Here is a 22846-nt window from a genome sequence, read left to right as displayed (position 1 = left end):
CAAATTAAACAGATACAACATGTAAGGTGAGAGAACACAAGAAGGAGAACACGTTTATAATCTGTTTTGAGAAAGGTTGTCCAGCGACAATGTCGATCAGTATTATACGTACATACAAACTTTATTTATTCCAGATGCAAACTGGCTATACAAATTAAAATTAAGGAAAAATAAAATGAGGGAAAAAAAAGAAAGAAAGATGCATTAAGAAAAGGTAGTAAAGAGGTTATCCCTATGTGAAAAATCAAAATTAAATTCAAAATTAAAATCAAAATTAAGACCTTTATGGGTAATGGTGGTTCACGGTTGCCTTATTGAAGCTCAATGTTTTTTTTTTTGGTTTTTTTTTTTGGCGTAATAAAATAATAGAGAGAATAATAGCATTCTATTCTCTTCTGTATGTGGGCATTATACTGCTACTTTGTTTTCGTTCGCGTGTAGTTTTTTCTATTGTTTATAGGTACCTTTTGTAATTTTGTTGTAAATTATCATTACTTTTTGCCCTGTCCTTTTTAATATAAACTCTTGCCCCGGTCTCCATTAGTTCTGGAACTGGTTGCGGGGCCAAGCAATTGTAACTGTATGCAAGAAAACAATAAAATAAAAGTTCAAGTTCCAGCTCAAGGAAGTAGCAAACACATGTATTCATGATTTCTCCTTCCTTCATGCTGAAACACCATGAACTTCGATCGCGCAAGCCAAACTCTTACGACCCATAACAGTAGCAATCCGCATTGTCGCATTTCTTTACGCTTTTGTGAGGCAACCTCTGTCGAAACAGCTGTACAACTTTGACATATTCGTCTGTAAAGAGTAACGCTCTACAGATATTCAGACGTCGAATGGCAAACTACAATAGTTTGCTGAGAGTAGTATTAAAGCGAATCAGGTGAAAATACATGCTTTGGTTCATTTTTACCGTTATGATGGATTTAATCAAGGTTACTGATATGAAGGAAAGTAAACGCTATCATTGTTTATTTTCCGGCACGGAGTGTATGTATTATCTGCCTGTGTTGATAACGCATTCCCAACGGCTAGGATGTGGAGATGCATAACGCTGAAAATTTGCCAAAATGACTTGTTTCAGCTGAAACTACAGATATGCTTGTACTCTGCCGGAGGGCGAGTGACACACTCTTGAACACAGAATTACGACAGTTTTCGATAATTTTTGGCTATCTCAATTTGATGGCCTCCGTTTAATTTACCTAAGCTGAAGGTTGCTGTCTTATGCGTTTCAAAAGAAATCGATATGAGACGACAATGTTCTTATGAAATGAAGATGCGACCATCGCACTCATTGTAATCGCAATCTGGACTCACTACAGTAATGCTGTGAACTCAATAAAACGGCCTGCTTTCAATGTCTGGGTCTTCATAGCTCAGTTGTTAGAGCAATGCAGCACCAACGCAGAGACCACGGGTTCGAATCCCGTTGAGGCCCTGAAAATCTTTTCAGGGCTTAATTTGCAATGGCTTAAACTGCGATTACAGCTGCAACAGTCATATCTGCATTTCGTTTGTATTTCCGCAGTTCACACCATTCTCATGTTATTGAAAAAGTTCTTTATTCGTCATGCAAACATCAAGAGCTTTTAATCGTCTAACGCGAAACAACGTACAATCACAGAGAACAACGGATGGTTCAAAATCAGAAAAAAATTATGCCGGTTTTTAAGATCGAAATCTGAGTAAGCCTATGGGCTTAAATTTAGATTTAAGATTATATTTGCATCTCATATCTTTTGGTGTGACATTTAAATTAAAACTCTTTCCGTCTAAATTAATTATGGATTTAAACGATCTTGTAATTAGTAGCGGTCGTTAGAAAATGAACAGGTTGTTTTACAATTCATTTATGGATTGCTGGTTGACTGCCAAAGATTAATTATTTTGGGGCGATAATGGACAAAACAGACCACATTTACTGCATTTAAATCGAAATTTCCTGTTAAATGACACACTGAACTTAACATTATATTTCTCTCAGCTCAACATAATGATGGCCGGATATATCGCTCTACTTGTTTTTCTTTTCTAGTTTTAGTAGTATAACCCTACGCGCTTAACCTATTGTGTAACGTCTTGATTAAAACAAAGCGCAGCGGACTAAGGGGAAAAAAAATACGTCCAGTTGTTTAAATTTAATACAGCACCCATTCTGGCACTAATGCAACAGTTTTCCTTTTGAATGTGGTATAAACCCTACGCGCTTAAACTATGGTGAAACGTCTGGGTTAAAACAAAGCGCAGCGGACTAAGGGGAGAAAAAATACGTCCAGTTCTGTTTACATTTAATACAGCACTCATTCTGGCGTTGATGCAACAGTTTTCCTTTTGAATGTGGTATAAACCCTACGCGCTTAACCTATGGTGTAACGTCTGGGTTAAAACAAAGCGCAGCGGAATAAAGACAGGAAAAAAATAGTCCAGTTGTGTTTACCTTTAACGCAGCACTTTTGGCCTTGATGAGACAGTTTTCCTTTTGAATGCGTTACAAACTGAAGCTGAATTCAAATAAATCTTCGATCTCTGATAACAACATTTATCTACCAATCTCTGACTCTCTAACACCTCCCTCCTCCTCTGAAAACGTCAGCCCTCTCAATAAACTCTTGTGTGAGTTTTAAATGTATATTAAAGAGAAGTCGTGAATTCACTTGAAGTGCGGGCCCTAAACCTACGAAAGGAGACACTTCTGCGGCGCCTAGACATGTTCCGCAGTATGTCCATGATAGCGTATCGAATGTGTCTCATTTTCCAGCAGTATATTATCGGGTTTAACGATGAATTTAGAAACACCAATGTCCACGAGTAAATCAAAAACGCTTTTAAAGCTGTATTTGGTTCAGAGATTGCAGTTGCAACTAAGCTAAAAGCTCGAGGCATATAACAAAGCATTAACACGACATATATGTAGAATATACCGAATGCAGATTTCAAAAGACTCGCCAAATTCGCCGCGTCGCTATTCTGTGCTCCTTGCCGTACTTGAAGCACTTGAATCTGTTCTTGGTGGTGTCGGAAAACTACAAAAATCCTGCCAAAAAATAATGTGGTAAAGAAAATGCAAATAATTCCTACAGCAAACACAGTTAGAGAGCTCTCACTCGGATACCACACCGTTATCAAGGACAGAATTGCACTAACAATCCACACAGAGATCACCACAGCAACAACTCGATTGTGGGTGACGAGTTCCCGGTATCTGAGGTGCAAATGAATGGCCAGGAATCTGTCCAAGCTTATGAGAACAACACCAAAGAACGAAGCTAAGGCGAACAAGCTCATAACCATGAAATACAACTTGTAAGCCACACAGCCTGGATTATCTCGCTGCAACCACTTGACCAGAAGCGAGATACAAAACGGTTGCACCATTAAACCAACACCGAGATCAGACACAGCCAGACTCAGAAGCAATGTTTTCAACGGCTTTGGCAACCACCAAGTTTTCCTTATCGCGTGGATAGTTACAGCGTTCAACGAAACTGCCGTGTAGGATAGGAAAATGTTGAATAAGCAATTGACGAAAAACGTCCAACGAAGATCTTCAAGTTCCGTGTTTGAGGGTACATATTGCCGCACGGCTTCACACGAAGACTTCTTCATGACAACGATTCGTGCAGAAGATTATTCATAAAAAACAATTCCCTTTTCTCAGCGCACGGAGGGGAACGGGATTCGACGTCAAGATTTTTTCCACGCTGCAAATTTCTGATCAAATAAAGAAATCAAAATAATATTCCTCGACTAGGCCTTCCCAATATCTTGCACACCTGATTTCTAAGGTTCAACTGCTATTGTCGATTGATTCGTGATCGGCGCAGAGGAAGTCAAACAAGTTCTGTCTTTAAATACGTCATAATTTAAACAAATGGACAAAAACGTCTCAATACTGCTTTAACATCGAGTAAATGATATTAATGTCAGCATCAAATGAAAAGTTGCAAAACCCAAAACAGGAATCTAAAACCGGGGTATTTGAAGATAATCAATCTCGAGGCAATTCAAAACACGTAATCTAGATTTGTTTTGCATGAGAGTATTAATGAAATTGTTGAATTTGAAAACAAAACATTACGCATGCTAAGCCGAGCAGCACACCTGCAACTAAATAAACTCTATTACAAGTCATTTTCATTTCCTGTGTATGTACTTTTTCCTAAATTTGAAATATTACGTTCTTTAAGTAACAATATGGTTGACAATGACTAAGTGGAAATGACTTGAAAAGCGCTGTTAGCTACGATACCATCTACAGCAACTACTAACGAAAAAAAAAAAAAAAACTGCCTGCGAGCAACATTTAAGCACCTGCAAGCATGGGAAAACAAGAAAAGATATTCCGAAAATTACGTTTCACACAAGAGCCCACGTTGGGAAAACGAATTTGCTTATGTATATTGAGATAGGGTATTTCCAAGTTGTGTACTGCCTCTGTTTCGCGACGAATCCTGCCGAGATATCCGTATTTACTTAAAATGTTTTGATTTGCAAGAAAATAAATTTGGCAGAAAACTCATTTTCATATGACAAGTTTTGCACTCAGAGGCAAAAGGAGCTAGAAAATGGCCAATCGCCTTAATTGACATCAGTATTTCAAAAACGTTGTTATCAAATGGGCCTGCCCGCGGTGCAAAACTTGCGTTATCGTCAAAGTCCATCTTTGACCATTAACTGAAACGCTACCGTAACTCGACCTTTTTTTACAATTAAAATGGCCAATTAAATACAGCTGCATTGCTGTCGAGCTATAATTCAGCGCAAAAAGACACTTGTCCTTGAGAAATTCAGATCAACAATCTACACTTCTAAATTAGCATAACGTATGTAAGTTCGCCTCAGGGACGAAAACATGTATTGACAATAAAAACATTTCTGTAAGTCTCAGCAACTATTTTTTTTAGCCCTTTTCAGCCTTCCTCGCGCGAAATATCTTTTGTCCTTTCACCTCCAACTTAAAGACGTATGCATCCATTGTTTCCGCGCATCCTTACTACGCACGAAATTCACGTTGCAACGTCACGCCACGTTATACATCAAGCGCACGTAGGGCTTGGTACTGGTTGCGTTAACTTCACCTGCAGTTTGCTCTCTTTGATGGTCGGTGACCTCCTCTTTTCTTTCCATAGATCACTTCCTTTACTGATTTTTCCCATTTTATCAAAAAAAAAAAAACCTGTACGTGAGAAGTTACAAATATTTCGCCTTTTCTCCTCTCGTGCGACCGACGTTTTCTTCGAGTGTGGACGGGCAAGGCTAAAATGTTCTCTTTTTCAAGGCCTAATCTACCTCAAGGAACTTCACCAGCTGCAAATGTTTACTTGATCTACTTAGTTGTGTTGAATTGAGGACATTGACCTGGTCTAAATTTCACCACTGTAGCTCCTTTATTGCTGATAGTTGTAGGCTTAGATCATCTTAAAATAACGCACGCTTATAAAATCGCATGGTCTTCAACGCGCCTTATCTCGAAAACGAGCCCGGTGACTCCCCACTTTTATGGCTTTTTGGTAAGAGTTGACCTTTACCTTACTGCATGGCAAGTTAACAAAAATCTGTACGCGGGAACATTTTGGGAGCGAACGTCCTTAACATTGCAGACATCTCGCCTCCATTACGATCTCGCTGTTTATTCATGAAATACGAAGTCCGGAAATCTTTTCCGCGAGAAAGGCTCAAAACGATGGAGATGCATATGAACCTGACTCCAAACACTTTCATCTTCTCAGCCATTTGTTATTTTTTCTTTCTTTCTTTTTTATCCTTCTTCTTCATGAAAAAAGCCAATGTTAAAACAAGACTTTTAGAGACGCCACTCGTGGTGGTCGATAAAGCAAAGTTGAAACACTATCGTTTGTTGTTTGTCTACTTTCTTGTTGGTTCACTTGACGCGCCCGCACAGTCAGATGCAGGATTATCCAGTACAAGAAATTATGAGCTAAAATATAGTCAGAGACAGACAAAATAAATAAATGTGACCTACCTAGAGGACTGTCTGGGTAAGAATACATGTAAAGAAACAGAATCTTGTTTAAAACTATTTCTTCTTCCCTAAGTTTCTGTAAGGAGAAGAAACGTATGTTATACATATTGCAATTCATAAAAACTCCACTCAATCAACATTTTTACTCTATGTTAGAAATATTACAATTAATTTCACTTCCTGTCACACATTTGAATTGAAGAATTCTGTTAAGAATTTGGCAATTTGATGAGATGACTAAAACATATCTGTGAATTTAGAGTATTACAACAACTGACCTAAAGAGGAATGGGAAGTTTAAGAACAACGTTTAATAGGGCCACGTTCGATGCATCAATAGTCCAACAAGGCTCCGAGGCTTCAGGAAAAACTTCTATCTTTGGTGGTGTTTTCCTTGTATCCAAGTCTCTTTTGGGAATTGAGGGACAAAAGAAACTTAAAAAAACTTTTGTCTTGAATTTTGTCGTGAAAGCCTCGGAGCCACGTTAGAATACAGTCTTGATATATCGAACGTGGTCTGTTGTAAACTGAACAATGAATCAAAGTTCAGAATGTACTGTATGTAGGTATACATGAATTGTAACCTGTTCATAGTCATCGGGGTCGCGAGGAAAACAGATGTGGGACATCATGATGGTTTCCATAGCAACAACTGATAGCTTATCAAAGCAAGGATCTTTCAGTAAATCTTGAACCTGCCAAAATGAATTTAACAAATGATTAAACGAAATGATAGAATAGCTCAGAATATGCCCGCCGGAATTCTTTGTTTAGACAGAAACAAAGCTAAATCTGTCATACGTTTAGAAGTCTACACTAGTAAATGTCTTGCTCAAGAATCAGACAACATAATGACACAGGCCTGAGGTAAAACACTGCATACGTCAACCGCAAGGCAACCGACATTCCCACACATCCAGGTAGCATTGTTGCGCTATTTAGGATTTTAATTTTCTGTGGGAACACCCTGACGTTTTACTCCAGACAATCTTTAGAGCATTGTTCTTACATCATTACCTGTTTTAGCCATCTCTTCAGGCCTCGCTGAATCTCTGCTACAACTGTCAAAGCAGCGCGACCACAGCTCTCTGGATCCTAACAACAACAACAACAACAACAACAACAAAACAACCAACAGATCAACTTGAAACAAAATTTGAGGCAAATGAATACAAATGAGAAAAAGCCTGACTCTCGTGTACCTTCAAAACCTGGTTGATATGAAGTTTATGCAGGACTCTATAAATCACAGCTACGAACGACCCCTAGTTCACGGAATAGAGCGGTTTTCAACCAAGTCCGGTAACGCCAAAACGAAAGTAATCACTCTGGAAGCTGGTAGTGAGTGGGGAGCACGCGCGCGGGGAGCGATGGGAAGGAGAAAACTAGAGAGAGAAAGCTTCCCATGCTTCCCTACGCCCCTCCTCAATAGTAAATAGCCCATTTTCGAGTTGTCTTAAGCCTCTCTATCAGAGCGAGGTCTGGTGCACAAACAGAATGACTTTAATTGGCATGTAAACGAAATCTCATTTTCATATGAAAGGATAGGCACCAAGGCTCGCTTTGAGAAAGAGGCTAAAGGTAATTCGGAAATGGCCTAACTATATTTTTTCCTATCGCCCGGGCAACTGGGGACGAGGCAGGGGCAATCGTACCTTCCAGCTCGGTGGTGGCTGTTCCAGGAAATGCATTAAGCGGCCAGCATGAAGGATGGAGTATCTAAGAGCAATACAGCTGCCGTAACACAACAGTGTGTGCTCCCGTGACAGATAACTGTCCCACAGGATTTCCAAGGGCTTCATGTCAAACCATCTCACTACTTCTGTGGCAAGTGGAAGGACCTGAGAGAAAATGGAAAAGGCCAGTCGATCATCCCAAAATTATATCTTTCTAAGTAAATGCAATGTTGCTTCACGCAACACTGATATTAGAAGCAGCTGGAAAATACTTTCAAACCATGCTACGAATTACCACCGTAATTACGTTGAGCTGCTACTGTCTGACCCCGTTGCTCAGTCGGTGGGGCAATGGTGGTCTTATAACCGTCAAAGAATTTTTCTTTACCTCGTGTGATCCTCCATTTCTTTTCGAGATATAACGTCCAGGGGCAAGTACTTGAGTGTTTCCAGCATTCCAAACATTCCATTGCTATACTATTAATTCTCTACTCAATTTTTGTCAATGAAAAGATAATGTTACACAGTACCGACTTACCTGCTGTCCCATCCTTCGTAGTTCCCACCTTGTATCCGCTAAACATTCGATTGTTTGAAGCACTACCTGGTAAATTAAACAGCAGAGGCAAATTTTAAAAATATTCCGGTAACAATGATTTAAATTACTAGAGAGGAAAAACCGCTTTCGACGTAAAGCAAAGTCATCAAGTCATTATCAATGACTATTTTCCGTTTTCATGCACAAGGAAGGAAAAAGGAAATTGCCAACGATAACTAACTTAATGACGTCTTCCTTAAAGCGGCATAGTTTTTAATTGAAACTGACTCATTAAAAAAGAGGTGGTAGAAAATTAAGAACTAGGGAAACGCCTTATTTGTAAATAGCAAGTAAGCAACCTATTGAAAAAGGAATTCACATCATATGTAACCACGCAATGCACTGAAAGTTAAAAGTACAGGACTCTTAAAAACGATGCCTTCTTACTTGAGATAAAACTGACGACAAAGTCCCGATCTGAAGAACATTTGTCCACTGAGGCACGTCGTCTCTGAAAGTTCAGAAAACACAGTGTAACATGTACAGAGGTTTGATTCAAAATACTGCTACTAGTGTTCAAAATGATCAGTAAGGAAAGTGAAACTCACTCCAATGTGGATAAACTCAGTGACACATTGTTAGATGGCTCGTCTCCTAAATGAAAAACAGAAAATGCTGCCAATGAAATAAAAAGTGTCCGAAGACTATTACCAAACAGGCTTACTTGCAATCGAGTGCAAATAAACGTTACATTTGTAAGCTCTCAGCCGATCTAAATGGAGTAACGTTTTCAATCGAACGTCACAGTCACTAGCTTTCTGTCATTATCTACGCTTACGTTACAACAAAGATGTCAACACCCTACATGCAATAACATGATATATAGCTGTATAGCATTCCTCATACCTTGTTAGTAGACTTACATGTAGCATTTTTGTTAACGTTATCTACAGCAGACTATCTTGCAAACATGCTGTAACCACATGTGCATTTACACGTTTGACAATCAGCATTTCAAACACAAGATACATCACAACACCAAATAAGAAAAGAAGCAACGTGAGACTTCAGAATCGAGTACCAGATTGTGAGCTGCTCCATCCAAACGGTGATTTTAAACTCTGGAAGATAACTTCATCAGTAAGATCCTGCAATTAACAAAATGTAAATAATGTTAGTATTATAAGTTTTGTTAGTATCGTTAAATTGTAAGTTACGTTACCATTGTAAGTAGAGTAGGTAATTTTTTGTATGTAATGTAATGTTATTGCAATAAAAAAAAGTAAGAACCTGCAATAAATAATAAGAATCATCACATCATATAAGCAATCACCGAGCACAGTTTACTTCCCCACAGCCGTCCGTACACAAAACTTAGTTGGTAGAATTGTACACTGTATACTAATGCAAATGCTATAATCCGATTGGCCGAGACATCGCACACTATCACCCATTAGTGTGCAGTGGTTTGATGTGGTCAACAAGCTGGAAACGTTTATTTTTTTCCCTTTCTCCGACGTTTTGATAGGCTCGATTTCCGCTTGACAGTTTAATGAATTTAGAAACTCGAAATTGTTGAAACTGATTAGCGTGTGTACACAACTGCAAATTGTAAATTAAAATTCAATCTGTGGGATTTTTCTAGAGCGTGAAGTTTCATACTAAGACGAGAACTGACTGGGAACCGTTATCTGAAGAATATTAAAGTTAGAACTCTACTAAAGCAATTAAATTACTCGCTCTCGATTTGTATGAGGTGATAGTTGAGTCGACCCTCAGCCTAACAGAAATCTAAAGCTTCTAATCTAATTGTTGATTAGTCTGTAATACATGTATATAATTATATAGGGATACGCTGTATAACAATACATTTAAAAGTTGAATTTGATCTCATTGTACCTCATTAGACGACTGTTCTGAATCCAAAGATTTTGTCTGATTGAGTAATGAATTCCCCTGAAGAAAAAAATATTCAAGTCAGTAACATCTGTCACTATTTACCAATAAAAACAAATATAAACATGATAAACATAGATAAAATTGAATATGATAGCAGCAGTATGGCAGGCAAGCTGACATGTAAAAAACATACACTTACTACATATATAATAAATTTCAATCTATGGTTTCATCTATAGCTCTCTGCACACATTAAATGCCTATAATATTAGAATTCTAGCCTTTCAGGAAATACGGTATCTTATTAGTGGTACAGTGGTGATCAGTCTTTTTTAACAGTGTGGTTAGCTGTTTCAATTCTCTCACCAGAGAAAACGCGCTCGTTCGTGGAAGACTAAAATTAATAGTCTCTTGGGAGAGATCTGTGGTTTGGCTACAGAGTACTGTCTTATATGTATCTTGTTAGTGGTAAAGTGGTGTTTAGTTGGTCAGTCTTTTTTGACAGTGTGGTTAGCTGTTTTAATTGTATCTTGTTAGTAGTATAGTGCTGTTAGGTTGTCAGTTTTTTTAATAGTGTGGTTAGCTGTTTCAATTCACTCACCAGAGCAAACGTGCTTGTTCGTGGAAGTCTAAATGGTCTCTTTGGAGAGATCTGTGGTGTGGCTACAGAGTACTGTCTTATCAGCTGCTTTGTATGTGTGTCAGCATCAACAGCAGCACAGGAAGCTGCTCTCCTGTGTCATAAGTAAAATAACGTGTTAATCATTTAAAAGCACAATTGTCACTGGCCTATACTTGCTGGACTAAAAATACAGTGAAACCCCGTTAATCCGGTCACCAACGGGTCACAAAAATCTGGCCGTATCAACGGGGCGGTCGTATTAAAAGGGTTCTGTAAATAAGAAAATGACTGACTGTGCCTTTTTTCGCGCCAGAATAAAGTGGCGGTAATAACAAGGTAACCGTATTAACGGGGTGGTCGTAAGGCGGGGTTCAGCTGTAATGACATACATTGGTTTCTTCCTCATTGTAAAGTTGCTTTCTCTGCTGTAATGAATCGTTTCCGTTGGTGTGTGCTTGTTGTCGGTGACACCACTCTCCCCTTCCTAAAAGAAAAAAAAAAGAAAGCACATGAAATTTACCTTGTTAGCCCCTAGAGAGATACGTCTTTCTCAGGCCTTCCTACAGTGGTTGATACCAGGCTTTAAGCCAGGATTTGAAAAGTGGCCATCCAAAATGTGCTATAGGGTCTGCTCTTGAAAATGAACAGGTTATAAAGCAACAACTGACCCTGGCTAAATGCCCTTAAACATTACCTGTTCACAAAGGAACAGATGAGAAACAGATACCGTCCAAGGACAAATATGCGTAAATATTTTTGATAAATTTCAGAGCAGTTCTGTCACACAAAGTTTAAATTGTAGGGAATATAATTCCGGAGATATCACCAGATTTATCCCAGTTTTGGCTGAATCCTGTCACAAGTTTGGAACAATTGTGCGCTTGAAATATAATAGCCTCTTCCAGGCATTCAATTACTTAAGGCATAGCACAAAGAGGCTAGAAGTATAATATTACTGGATTATAATTAGCAATGTAGTTTCTCTCGCACAAGTGGGATGCCACTCCATTCCTGGTTAACCGTCCCTGGCCGGCATTTTCTCAGACTACTCCAACAGCCAATTCACCAGTACCCATAAGTTCAAAATCCTACAACAGAGGTAGCCCCTTCCTGTACCCTTTACTGCCAGCTCCTACCAGTTCTTAAATGGTTGCCAGGCTTGGTGCTCTATCTTTTGAAAAATATTATCATAGTTTTATTCCTTTTTTTTCTCTTGGTTCCTCTGATAGTTCTGCCACATTGGCAGGGTGAAAAGAAAACAAATTTTCAGGCTTGCTCCTCAGGCAAACTCCAACCATGATGTACCAGCCTGAAAATAAAATCCTCATCACTAGTCCCCCCAAACGTTTGTCTCCTGCAGTACTTTCCGTTTTCCAAGCATTTTCCAAGAAAGTGGACAGAATTCACTAGCCCAACTGGAAAGTCCACAAATCCTGGCAAGCCTTTCTTTGTATGCTGCCTTAGGAATACTACTTCCTGCCTTCTCTTCTCCCACCTCCTATTGAGTTCCCACTCCATATACCCACTAGTTTCCCCTGTTGTCACCCCTCCACAACAGATGATGTCATCTTTGCTTAGCAAGGCATGGTTCAATTACTGTAGACACTTGCACATAGACATGGCAGTAACCTTCACCATACCTTAATAGTTGTTGTACTGTAGAGTGTACCAGATGTAGTGGAGTTAATGATGCCAATACTATTGCTCTTTGCACACAATGAGTGTGTATTAGCAGTTAAGATGTCAGAATTGGACCTATAACAAAATTGATCTTTCAGTTTTTGAGAGATTAAAGTAATAACAAATTCAGAGTTACTTAAACATTGCAGGTTTCAGTTTCCACCTGTTACAAACAATGTATTAAAAGGAAAATGAAACTCGGGTTAATGAGCATACAACAAATGAAAAGAGAAAGTGGACTTTTACATGTTACAACAACTCTTATAAATTGGGTTTTTATCCTTACAGGTACTGAAAACAATGCATACAATAAATAAGCTAGGCAAGTTACAAGATCAAAAACAGAAGATAAGACGACCGAACAGTTACTTTTACCTTTGCCATTAATTAGTGAAAGTACAATTTTTCACCATTATGGCAGTGCTGGAAATAATTTTTATTACGTAGCAGACATGTGCTTTCAAATCTCTATTTTGGCTGGACATACTGCCAATTTGGTCAGACATTACGTAATTTGCAAACAAAATGATGACTCAATCCATAGGCATGCATGAACCAATATGTGCCCTTAGCATTGCATTTTTCAAAGCAAATGTTGTTATGAAAGCAAAACAACCCATGGATCTGTATGATTTGTGATTTTTAACATGTTTCAATGTAAACATACAGTAGTCTAGGAACAAGATCTTCACGACCAAAAGCTAAATAGTTTTGGTGCTCAGCCTGATGGTTGAACAATGTCCGAGGACCCGTTGTCATGTCCAGCACTGCCGTTAGTCCCTTGTTCTCTGTGCCAAATAGTAACAGGAAGACTAGATACATATAATTTATTTGTGTTTACTTACCTGTCTCTAGTAAACAAAGATTGATTAGCAGCACCTTTGTTTGACAAACTAGATGCAAAAAGATGTGCAAGAAGCATTAAAGGTGCAAGTTAGATGGTTACATGCATAGAAATGGTCAGCATGTCAATATGTAAAAGGCACTGTGCATCAAAATTCATGCCTAGCATTTTCGTCAGGGAAAATACTGTGGACAGTTAGAGTGCATCAATTAGAAACATTACTGGGAAGAAAGCTAACATCAACAGCAGAGCCTTGAGAAATTCATTACATAACAGACCTTTTCTCTGATTGAAACTGAACAGTACAACTTGATGACCCAATGCAGATGTGTATGTATTACTGTAGCTACACAAATTAGCATGTACAAAATATACAAGATTTAAAATGTAACCAAATAAACAAACTCATTAAAAGCAAATTTCAACTAGAAATTGCTAATTGATTAACAAAACCACTCAATACTACAGTTATTTTTAAAATTATTGTGCTTTCAATCTCACAGAGAAAAAAATTAACACATTTAACAAAATGTTCCAAACATTGACTAAACACATTTCCATCCAGTTGTGGTACATGTCAACAGAGCAGATTTCAGTTGCATATCATAAAATCAGACTGTCCAGTGAACCAATCAATACTCCAAGAAAACACATGACTTGTACAGTTGAAGCTGACGAGAAGCACGAGAAAACGTGGACCGTGAGCGAATCACAGTTGACGTTGGTTTCACTACTGATTGAATGACAAGGTGGTGGAAGTTTTCTAAGCCAATCACATTGTATGGTAATGTAAAAACCGAGCAAATATGAATTACTTTCGACATGCAAGTGAAATCTGCTCTAATGCACATTTACATGTACATGTAGACATAGATGCACGAGCACACGTAGACGTTCACACATGTGGTCTACATGTTTGTCTTTTTAGGACAGACCTCAGTTTCTTAATTTCACTATTTTATTAAGATTTTTGGTCTCTTGATTGTCATTTACTCCAAGACAATTCATCTTAAATACAAAATGTTAAAGCTGATGGGGGTTTATGTAAGAAAAACCACCACCAACCCCAATTTAATGATTAAGTCTGTCATACCTACTAATCAGGGTTTCGTCGACTGAAGATGATGTTGCGGAACCTTTAGACGTTGGTAGCACATACGTGGGAAACACATAGTGGATGTGGTTTGTTATTAAAAACTTCAATATGAGCTCATAAGCCAGAAGTCTTCCTTCTCTCCATTCCCAGCTCTCTGACATCAAGACATCAGCAGAGGAAGAGGCGCCCTCTGACCGAGAAAAGAAATTATGTTGCTCCAAAACATACAATGTATGTTGGCGCTAATCATAAATTTAAAAGGCGAGTAAATGTACAGAATGTACTGAAAGCATGATTCTGTATACTGCATCATTCACAGCATCTTTATTTTTAGCATTGAAGAACAAATGCATGAGAAACAGCAAGCAGAGCTGGCAGACTCGTGAAGCTCAGGGGAGTGCGGACTTTTTCACTTGGGTCCAGGTTTTTCATGATTTTGTTTTTCACACGTTCAACAATCAGTGAGAAAGATATGAGAAAAATACAGGCTGTCAACAATCTAGACAAGACAAAATGTGCTGCATTACTGTGGTTCAAACAGAATAAAACGTTTACATTTACCTGCAAGCGCCTTTGCAACCTGACGAATGCTGGTCCTTGTTGATTTGTAAGATTGTATTGGTGATGTTCTACTGTGACCAACAGATAATGCTCCATGGACTTCAGTTCCTTGAAAGCCAAAATCAATATTAGCATTAAAAATAAGACCTTCATCATCTTGAAGCTGGGTTTTATTAAAGTGCTGTTTAGAGACCTGAGCCCAAGTTTTTCTCTTTCTTGAGTGGGGGCACAAAATTATATAATAATGTCAGTTTTCTGAAGACCAGTATAATGAAGCCCTAATACTTTATTTTCATTCCAGAACTCTGGAGCCCTTTAGATCTTTCAGACAGTAACCTATCCAAGGATGTGAATTCCAATGAGACCCTTTTATGTTAGTGAATACATATAATATGTAAGTGTGTGCAGCAGCTGCTTGATAAATGACCAAAATCAACAGACACTTTGGACTAGGCAAACAAGAAAGGACAAGATGCATAGCTCACCAAAACTGCTTAAAGAGTCAGCTGAGACATAACAGAGATCAGGACTTAAAGCTGGACTTGGACTGCGCTGAAATGGAGCTTGGGTTTCAGATGATACATGTTTGCCAACGCCATCATCAGAGCTGTGGGAAATGTTTGATGTAGATGGCTTGGGTTGGGCAGAACCCTGAGACGATTTTAAGTTTGCCACTAACAAGTCCTTATCAACCTTCCAGTCAGCAGCAAGACCTTGAAGGACTAGCTTTAGAAACACAGGATTACTGCTGTCTTTGGCAACTATAAACAAGCAAAGCAAACAATAATAACTATTTCTCACCACTGGAACCAATCAACAAATCTGATCAAACTACAACCAATGAAATGTACATGTAACTGTTCCCACGGTTAACATCCCAAAGCCAGGGCGAGTTCATGAACATAAGCATATCATCTCGCAACCCTGACAGAACAAGCCATGTTTTTGCTGATTTCCACTGTCTGGAATCATGACTATAAATGAACCAGAGACAGAGAAACCAAAACTGTCTAGTATGCATGTGCTTCGAACAGTAGTCATTTGTTTTTGTCCCTGCTGTGGGGAGGCCAATTTTGCATCCCAAAATCAACCATCCCATAAAATCTCACATGACTCCATTCTGCATTAGGACTGCATTCTCCTTTTTGTCAAATGCAATTACAGAATAAAGAATATGTTAATAATCATAGGAAATGGGTCAACCTTACCTAAATATTTAAAAGCAACACTTGTTGCTTGTCGCACAGTGGAGGCTGGGTGCATCAGATAGAGGTTCAGTGTTGAGAAGTAAAGAGGCCACTTGGGTAACAGAAACCCTGGAGGAATGTGCTGAGGATAAAAATATTCAACTCTAAGATGATACCTCAACACCTGTTAGAAGGGAACTATTAATCACCAAAGTACAAGTAGAGTTTGCAAGAGAATCATTTGGTATTTAAACCCAGAAACTTACCCCATAACTGGCTAAAATAACCCCATAACGAGAGTCATAGCTTCTAGCCACCCAGGTGTCTAAGTTGGTAGAGGTGAGTTAAATGTTGGGGTTACAATCTACATATCAGACATACAACACTGTGATGGACTAGAGCAGGGGTATCCCCTAATTGTAAAACTCCCAGTTGAAAAACCAGTAAGGACTAGTAGAAATAATCTTAGTCACTTCACACTTCAGAAACCAGAGATAACTGAATTGTTGGTAGTAATGCTCACCTTAATCAAGAAAATACAGACCCCTAGCAAGCCTTCAGCCTCATGAGCTTTAAGGAACTTGAAATGTTCTCTAAACACAGCATGGTGAGGTAGCTGGAATTAGAATAAACTCAACGTTTTTAGGCGCTACAATGTAAAATTCAAGTGCAGCTGTATCTTGCTTGAATGTACAAAATTTGTGTATTGTACTATAAAAGATGATGTTTAACACTAACACATTTACCTTAATGTGCTTGCATAGCAAGTTATAATATAGTTAAATGAAAATTTAACATAGTTAATGACTAGGAGCTAGTCTGGTCAGTAGCGTTTTTGTAGGTGGTTGTTAGCGTCTTGGCCATCTGTTAACGTTTGTTTAGTGTTTAGTGCGTTGTGTAGCGTTTGATATAGTAAAATAAAATTTTACATAGTTAATGACCAGGAGCTAGTCTGGTCAGTAGCGTTTTTTGTAGGCGTTTGATAGTGTCTTGGCTGTCTGTTGGTGTTTGTTAAGCGTTTGGTGTGTTCTGTAGCGTTTGCAGCAGTCATATGGTCATGGGAGCCCTGGGGCTGACATTGTCCAGCCGTATTCTTGGTTAGTACGTGCGTTGTCGTCCCATGTGCTTGCAGTGTGTTCGCTGCTCTGTTAGCGTGGCATTGTGGATTGAATTATAGTAGTTTAGCAGTTCTCGGCGTTCCCTCCCTATCCCCCCCCTCTATTCAGCATCTGGCTTGAGTGTGACGGGTGCCTGTAGGGGGCCTGACGCGGGGGAATGGTGGCTTGCTTGCGGGTTGGGCAGGCCAGTCGGGTGTTCTAGCGCCTTGGGGATGTGACTGCAGTTGCAGTCCCCGGGCTTCCTAGGCACCTTCCCTCCACTAGCGACTTGGGCGTTGATTTAAATTATTTACATGCTACTGTTATATACAGCATTTACTTGAAGATACATTCAAAATTTAAATGTATCTTCAAGTAAATGCTGTATATAACAGTAGCATGTAAATAATTTAAATCAACGCCCAAGTCGCTAGTTTAATATTAACACATTTAATGTGCTTGCATAGCAAGTTACATTTTTATTTAGATGCTACTGTTATATACAGCATTTAATTTAAGCTATTTAAAATTTAAATGGAAAAACACTTTCCTTGTTTCTCTGAAGTTACATGTACAAATTTAATAGAACAAAAGCCATAGATGAGAATTTCCACAGCTTTCTCGAATTTCTTCCAACGGTCACAATAGTTATTTGTGTTCTATTTTATATATTTTGAATTCATTGTGCATACATGTAGTTTATATCTGTTTTATACTTTTATTTAGGAAAATGCCATAGGGTCAACCTCTAGTTTTCCTTTTCAAGATGCACTTTTTCATATATTTTACTTTTGTCACCTTGAATAAAACACATCGTCATCTTGTGATCATCAAGTGAAGAAAGCATTTTCTTCTTTGCTATGCAATTCCAATTCAAAAAAATACAGAAATAACACCCTTTTGTGATAATCAAGATGTACAATGTAAATTCTCGTTTCTCAAGACATCCAACCATTTTGTCAACAGCTTGCACTACTTCCGTGTTTTTATTACTAGCATGGTTGAAATCATACAGATGTATGCGCTATTTTAGATCATGATAGTTTCTAAAATAATTTTACCTTGTCGATGCCTTCAATGACTTCCTGACCCTGGCCATCCCCTTGTGTTCCATGACAAAGTCTGTTAATAACTTCTTGGAACGAAGACAGTGCAACCTTCATGAAAATAATTTGAGTGAACTTTCAGTTTTTGATACCTTTGAGTCGTTTTCCTATTATTGGGAGACTCAAAGACTACATGTAAATGCTATAAAAACTGTTATGTACAATGTCTTTTTTCATTACTCCCTAGCTTGTGAACAACTGTAAATAAATTAATGCTACACTGCTTGCAGCTGGTCTTTTCTCTGACATGTAGGTACATGTACATGTATAACAAGTGTTTATCCATGAAGGAGAATGAAAAAGGGCAGTATGGACACAAGATGGGATTGCCCAAATCTCTTCTTGCCTAGAGCCTCTTGCTCAAACTTCTTTACTTAAGAGAAAGACAGATTACAATCTAGTCCACATGTGGCTCATACAATCCATCATGTACATGTGTAGTGACTGCCTCACCTCAAACTCGCATCTTGACAAGATAGCTGACAGTGCTTTCGTAGCATGTTCCCTGATACTCAGCTGAGGGTGTGCGAGCAGTGAGAACAGAACAGAGTGCACAGAGGATGTAATGAAACCTGGCAGTGCTGTCAGTGCTTTCAGGCCAAACTGAAAGAAGAAATGTAAAATATTTCAACTCAAATGTAAACTACCATACATGTTATTTTCACGATTAAATCCTGGGCCCCAAAGCAAGTACCAGGGTTCAAATAAATACAGGATCACAAGGCCAAGTGTAAAACAAACACATCCAATGCTTACATTAATAAATTATTATTGAGAAAATACTAGAGAGACATTACAGGGTACACATAAAGGAGAGGTAAACTGTATCCACTTTGTACGAGAGATGTCCACTAAAAGAATAAAAAACCTTTAATTACCAGAAGTGATCAAAATGAAATTTCTTGTTACAAGATCAATACATTATCAAGCAGGCACGTGAAAGGGTAAATGAAAATCATCAACTCAGTGATACTGTCGTAATGTACAGTCACCAAATTATCAGAACTGACATTAACAGGTCTGCATGGCTGTCACTACGAAAAAAACAAAATTTTGAACTTGGGACTGTAAGGGTTAAGGGAAGAGTTTGCTTAAAGAAAGCCACACAACAGAGAAAAGTTTTAGTTACAATAACATGTACATTTATATCCATGTACTTTTCCCCTCAAAAGTAAACTTACCAACATCTTGCGAAAAATGCTACACTTCCCAAGGAAATTACTTTTATGCCTGGGGAGAAATGTTTCTTGTTTCTGTAATCGTAAAATATCACAGAAGCATATGCACATGTATGTACATTTACTGTATATGACCCAAAGCTACAGAGCATCGCAACTGACCTTGAGCATGTACTGAGGTCCTGTAGACTGTGACTTGTCCTCACCAGATGGTGCTATTCCACTCCAAAGAAACTGGCACACTATAGCAGTCATGCCTGTTGAATGTACAGAAAACAAAACAAAAACAGCAAAACATCACTGATACTCTCTTTTTTATTACGCTGATGTATGACTCTACAACAAAACGTCTATCCTGCAGTTCCATGATTGAACAATGTACAGTATGGTTAAAAAGAGTGTACACTGCCCATGGGAAAATGTCGTTAATTTTTTATAAAAAGCAATTTTTACTTTTAAAAGAAACAGTGCATACTTATTATTAAGGTAAAAAACGTAAAAATAAATAATGGATAGTCTGCCCCTCAGTACAGTCCGTATTGTGTCAAAATGATGAAAATGTGTAATTCTAAAGACTTACACATGACTGCACCCTCTTTGGCCTGCCAGGAAGTTTCCTTTCCAATGCACATCTGCAACCAAAACAACAAAAGTCAACCACATGATACGGCTCCAAAAAAGTGCTGTCTAGTCATCCTGGACAAGGAGAGTCAGGCAAGTAACTTTTCATTCTCACTTGCCCCATGGGCAAGGGCTCAGGCAAGTTGTCTGGGAAAGCAACATTTGAGAGCTGCCTGTCCAAAGGGCAAGCCAGACTTCAAGTTTTATTCGAGTCCTGCATGTACCATATAAGAATGATGACCACAACACTTTATGTTGTACGCAAGATGGAAACATTTAGGCAGCAAGGCGTGCACGACCTATTTTCAATGTTCACTTGAATTTCAAAGACAGTTTAATTAGATTCTCTCACCCTTGGGGCCTATGGAGTAACCCACCAAACAAGCTAGAAACCATTAAAAAAAGCTGTGTAACTGTTACACTGACAAAGCGAAACATGTTTCTTTAGAAACTAAATAATAACTTTGCACAGTTTATTAAAGGTAGTTAATGGAAATTACATAATAGTACCTTAACCAAGCTTCCATAAAAATCCTCCAGTTGAGGCAGTGTGAACAGTTCCAAAAGCTTTGACAACTTGGCTACACATGTGTTTCTGATAGCTGACCAAATATCAGTAATGCCAGCAATAATAATGTCCATCACTAGAGGAAACACTTTACTATTAACTCCATTTTCAGAGCTAGCCAGCTTCAACCAGTCCATAATGTGAACAAATGTTTGATTCCTCACCACTGGCATGTTGTTTGCTGAAAAACGAATTGGATACCTTTGATATGCCTGTATGCACGATACTACTGTGATTCTCCCCACTTCACTGATGCAGTGACTGTAATAAGAGCTTATCTCGCTTTCTGTAGCTTGAGGGAATCAAGAGTATTGCTGTACACCCCTGGTTTTAATAGATGTCCATGTACAATGTACACGTCTGTTGCATGCTACCCCTTGGAAGTATTTCTCAGCAGGGTTGTCCCAAAGTTTTTTTTTAACTCAAGTACAGTGTTCACAGGTGGCTTTATTGTTGGAAGTACACAGCTTACTTTCCAACATCATGAAGTACCTGTATACCATAATTTTCGTCAGCTACTGTTAACTTTTGACAACCATGCTCAGATTGCCCTTTAGCTAACAGTTCACTTGTAGCTATTTATACTCCAAGCTAGAGACAAACACTGTGAGAGTAGGGTTTCATGCTCTTAGAACTCGATACAAAGGTCTTGGCCTGAGTGCCTAAGTCTGAACCATGGATCATGTGTACTAAAGGCATCTGTGGTCGAGTATTGATCAATACCTAGATCGACCCTCAATCGACATCTCGATCCACATCTCGACTGACATCTTGACACACCCCGACTCATATGTATCAACCAACACTCGATCGTGTATCTGTGAAAATTAGTCAACTCTGGACTGACTGTCGACTGAGATGTCAATCAAGTATTGACCAAGAATTGATCGAGATATCGATTAAGGGTCAATCAATGGGTATCGGATGCCATGATTGCAAATCCTTTGGTCACCTTGCATATCAAGTGCCTCTTAGTGACATCCTGGAAGTACATGTAATTTATTCTAATTTAAAACTCAACATACAATGCGCTAGCCTCTTTCCAAACTCTAAATTTACTTTCACAATGGATGGCTGGTGTCAGCTAACCAATTTTTCAGACCTTACTTACCTTTAGCAACTGTATATTTAAAGCTTTTCAGAAGATGTTCAGTTAGTTTAGCTTGAGCAAGGAACCTGGTGAAAAACAATTTCATTTTAGAATTCATTTTACGCAAACAGCAAACATCTTGCAATGTCTGGTGTTAATTACATTGTATATGCAGTCTAACTAAACCAAACATTTCTGTTAGCTTTGCCCTGATGAACTAGCCCTACCAAGATTTGTGCAGTGTCTGGGATTGATTGTTACTTGTGTGAAACATTTTCATACCATGCAACAGCCTGAGGCACACTGCTGTCTGTTACTCAAAGAGCAAAATTCATTTGCGCAGGCATGTGAAAAAAACAATATTTGCAGACAGTGGCTAGATAGACGTAAAGCTTTTTAATATGACGTTTCTGTAGCAAGAGCCTGGATCAGATGCTAGTCCATTGTGGGTTTCTCCCCATCATTCTGTAAAGTTGTCTCAACAATTTGCCGGTGCCCATTTAAACTCCAAAGTGAGAAAACTTCAGACAGGGCTCGGGGGTGGGGAGGGAGGGAGGGGTGGGTACTCCCTTATTTGGGCTACATATATGGGGATGTGCCACTGGACAGGGTATGGTGTTTTAGCCTACCTGTCCTGAACAGGGTATACAATTTTACTCGCCTCTGTCCTAAACAGGGTATGGTCTTACGAGCCGAGAGACATTAACTGGCCATTACAAGGTTATCAATCAACATCAAATCATTTCTGGACAAGAATGCTATTGTTGTCGGTATCCTTTATTTTAAATAATTTAGAGCTTAACGCTTGAGGGTCTTTTGTTTAGTTCAAGTGTACAGACACAATAACTGGGTTTTAGACATATCAAACACGATTTCTCTGATTGGAATGGCTTATTAAACAGTTTAAATTCCTGTGAAATGAGAGTGTGTTTTTCATCTCCTGTCCTAAACAGGGTCTTAATAGAGGATGTTGTCCCACACAGGGTAGGGTTTTTAGAGTATTTTTGTCCTAAACAGGGTCAGGATTTCAAACCCTCGGCGGCACCCCTATACCCAAACATGGGTCAAGAAACATGTCACATCAGCGCCAC

The 22846-nt window shown here is 38.7% G+C and overlaps 2 protein-coding genes across 3 annotated transcripts in view; both read right to left on the bottom strand.

Moving 5' to 3' along the window:
• Nucleotides 1-22846, bottom strand: part of LOC145465408 (uncharacterized) — a 32678-nt gene that overhangs the window by 8165 nt on the left and 1667 nt on the right. The window contains exons 2-25 of one of the 2 annotated variants that reach the window (XM_081449190.1): nt 21777-21841; nt 20608-20846; nt 20057-20108; nt 19639-19733; nt 18752-18901; nt 18254-18349; nt 16619-16711; nt 16117-16237; nt 15394-15669; nt 14909-15016; nt 14345-14537; nt 13253-13300; nt 12368-12482; nt 11117-11211; nt 10707-10839; nt 10106-10162; nt 9288-9354; nt 8815-8860; nt 8654-8717; nt 8207-8272; nt 7648-7833; nt 7010-7087; nt 6577-6687; nt 5993-6068 (exon numbers count right to left, since the gene is read on the bottom strand). In XM_081449190.1, coding sequence (XP_081305316.1) covers nt 5993-6068; nt 6577-6687; nt 7010-7087; nt 7648-7833; nt 8207-8272; nt 8654-8717; nt 8815-8860; nt 9288-9354; nt 10106-10162; nt 10707-10839; nt 11117-11211; nt 12368-12482; nt 13253-13300; nt 14345-14537; nt 14909-15016; nt 15394-15669; nt 16117-16237; nt 16619-16711; nt 18254-18349; nt 18752-18901; nt 19639-19733; nt 20057-20108; nt 20608-20846; nt 21777-21841 — 2630 coding nt within the window. The remainder of the gene's footprint in view (nt 1-5992; nt 6069-6576; nt 6688-7009; nt 7088-7647; nt 7834-8206; nt 8273-8653; nt 8718-8814; nt 8861-9287; nt 9355-10105; nt 10163-10706; nt 10840-11116; nt 11212-12367; nt 12483-13252; nt 13301-14344; nt 14538-14908; nt 15017-15393; nt 15670-16116; nt 16238-16618; nt 16712-18253; nt 18350-18751; nt 18902-19638; nt 19734-20056; nt 20109-20607; nt 20847-21776; nt 21842-22846) is intronic. The other variant, XM_081449191.1, reaches the window with a different exon arrangement.
• LOC145465411 (beta-2 adrenergic receptor-like) lies at nt 5-5982 on the bottom strand. The gene has a single exon (XM_081449193.1). The coding sequence runs from the start codon at nt 3613-3615 to the stop codon at nt 2641-2643; it is 975 nt and encodes a 324-aa protein (XP_081305319.1). The 5' UTR covers nt 3616-5982; the 3' UTR covers nt 5-2640.

Source organism: Orbicella franksi, chromosome 13 (assembly GCF_964199315.1).
Source record: "Orbicella franksi chromosome 13, jaOrbFran1.1, whole genome shotgun sequence".
In the NCBI taxonomy this organism is placed as follows: domain Eukaryota; kingdom Metazoa; phylum Cnidaria; class Anthozoa; order Scleractinia; family Merulinidae; genus Orbicella; species Orbicella franksi.
This window is presented reverse-complemented; position numbering and strand designations above follow the sequence as displayed.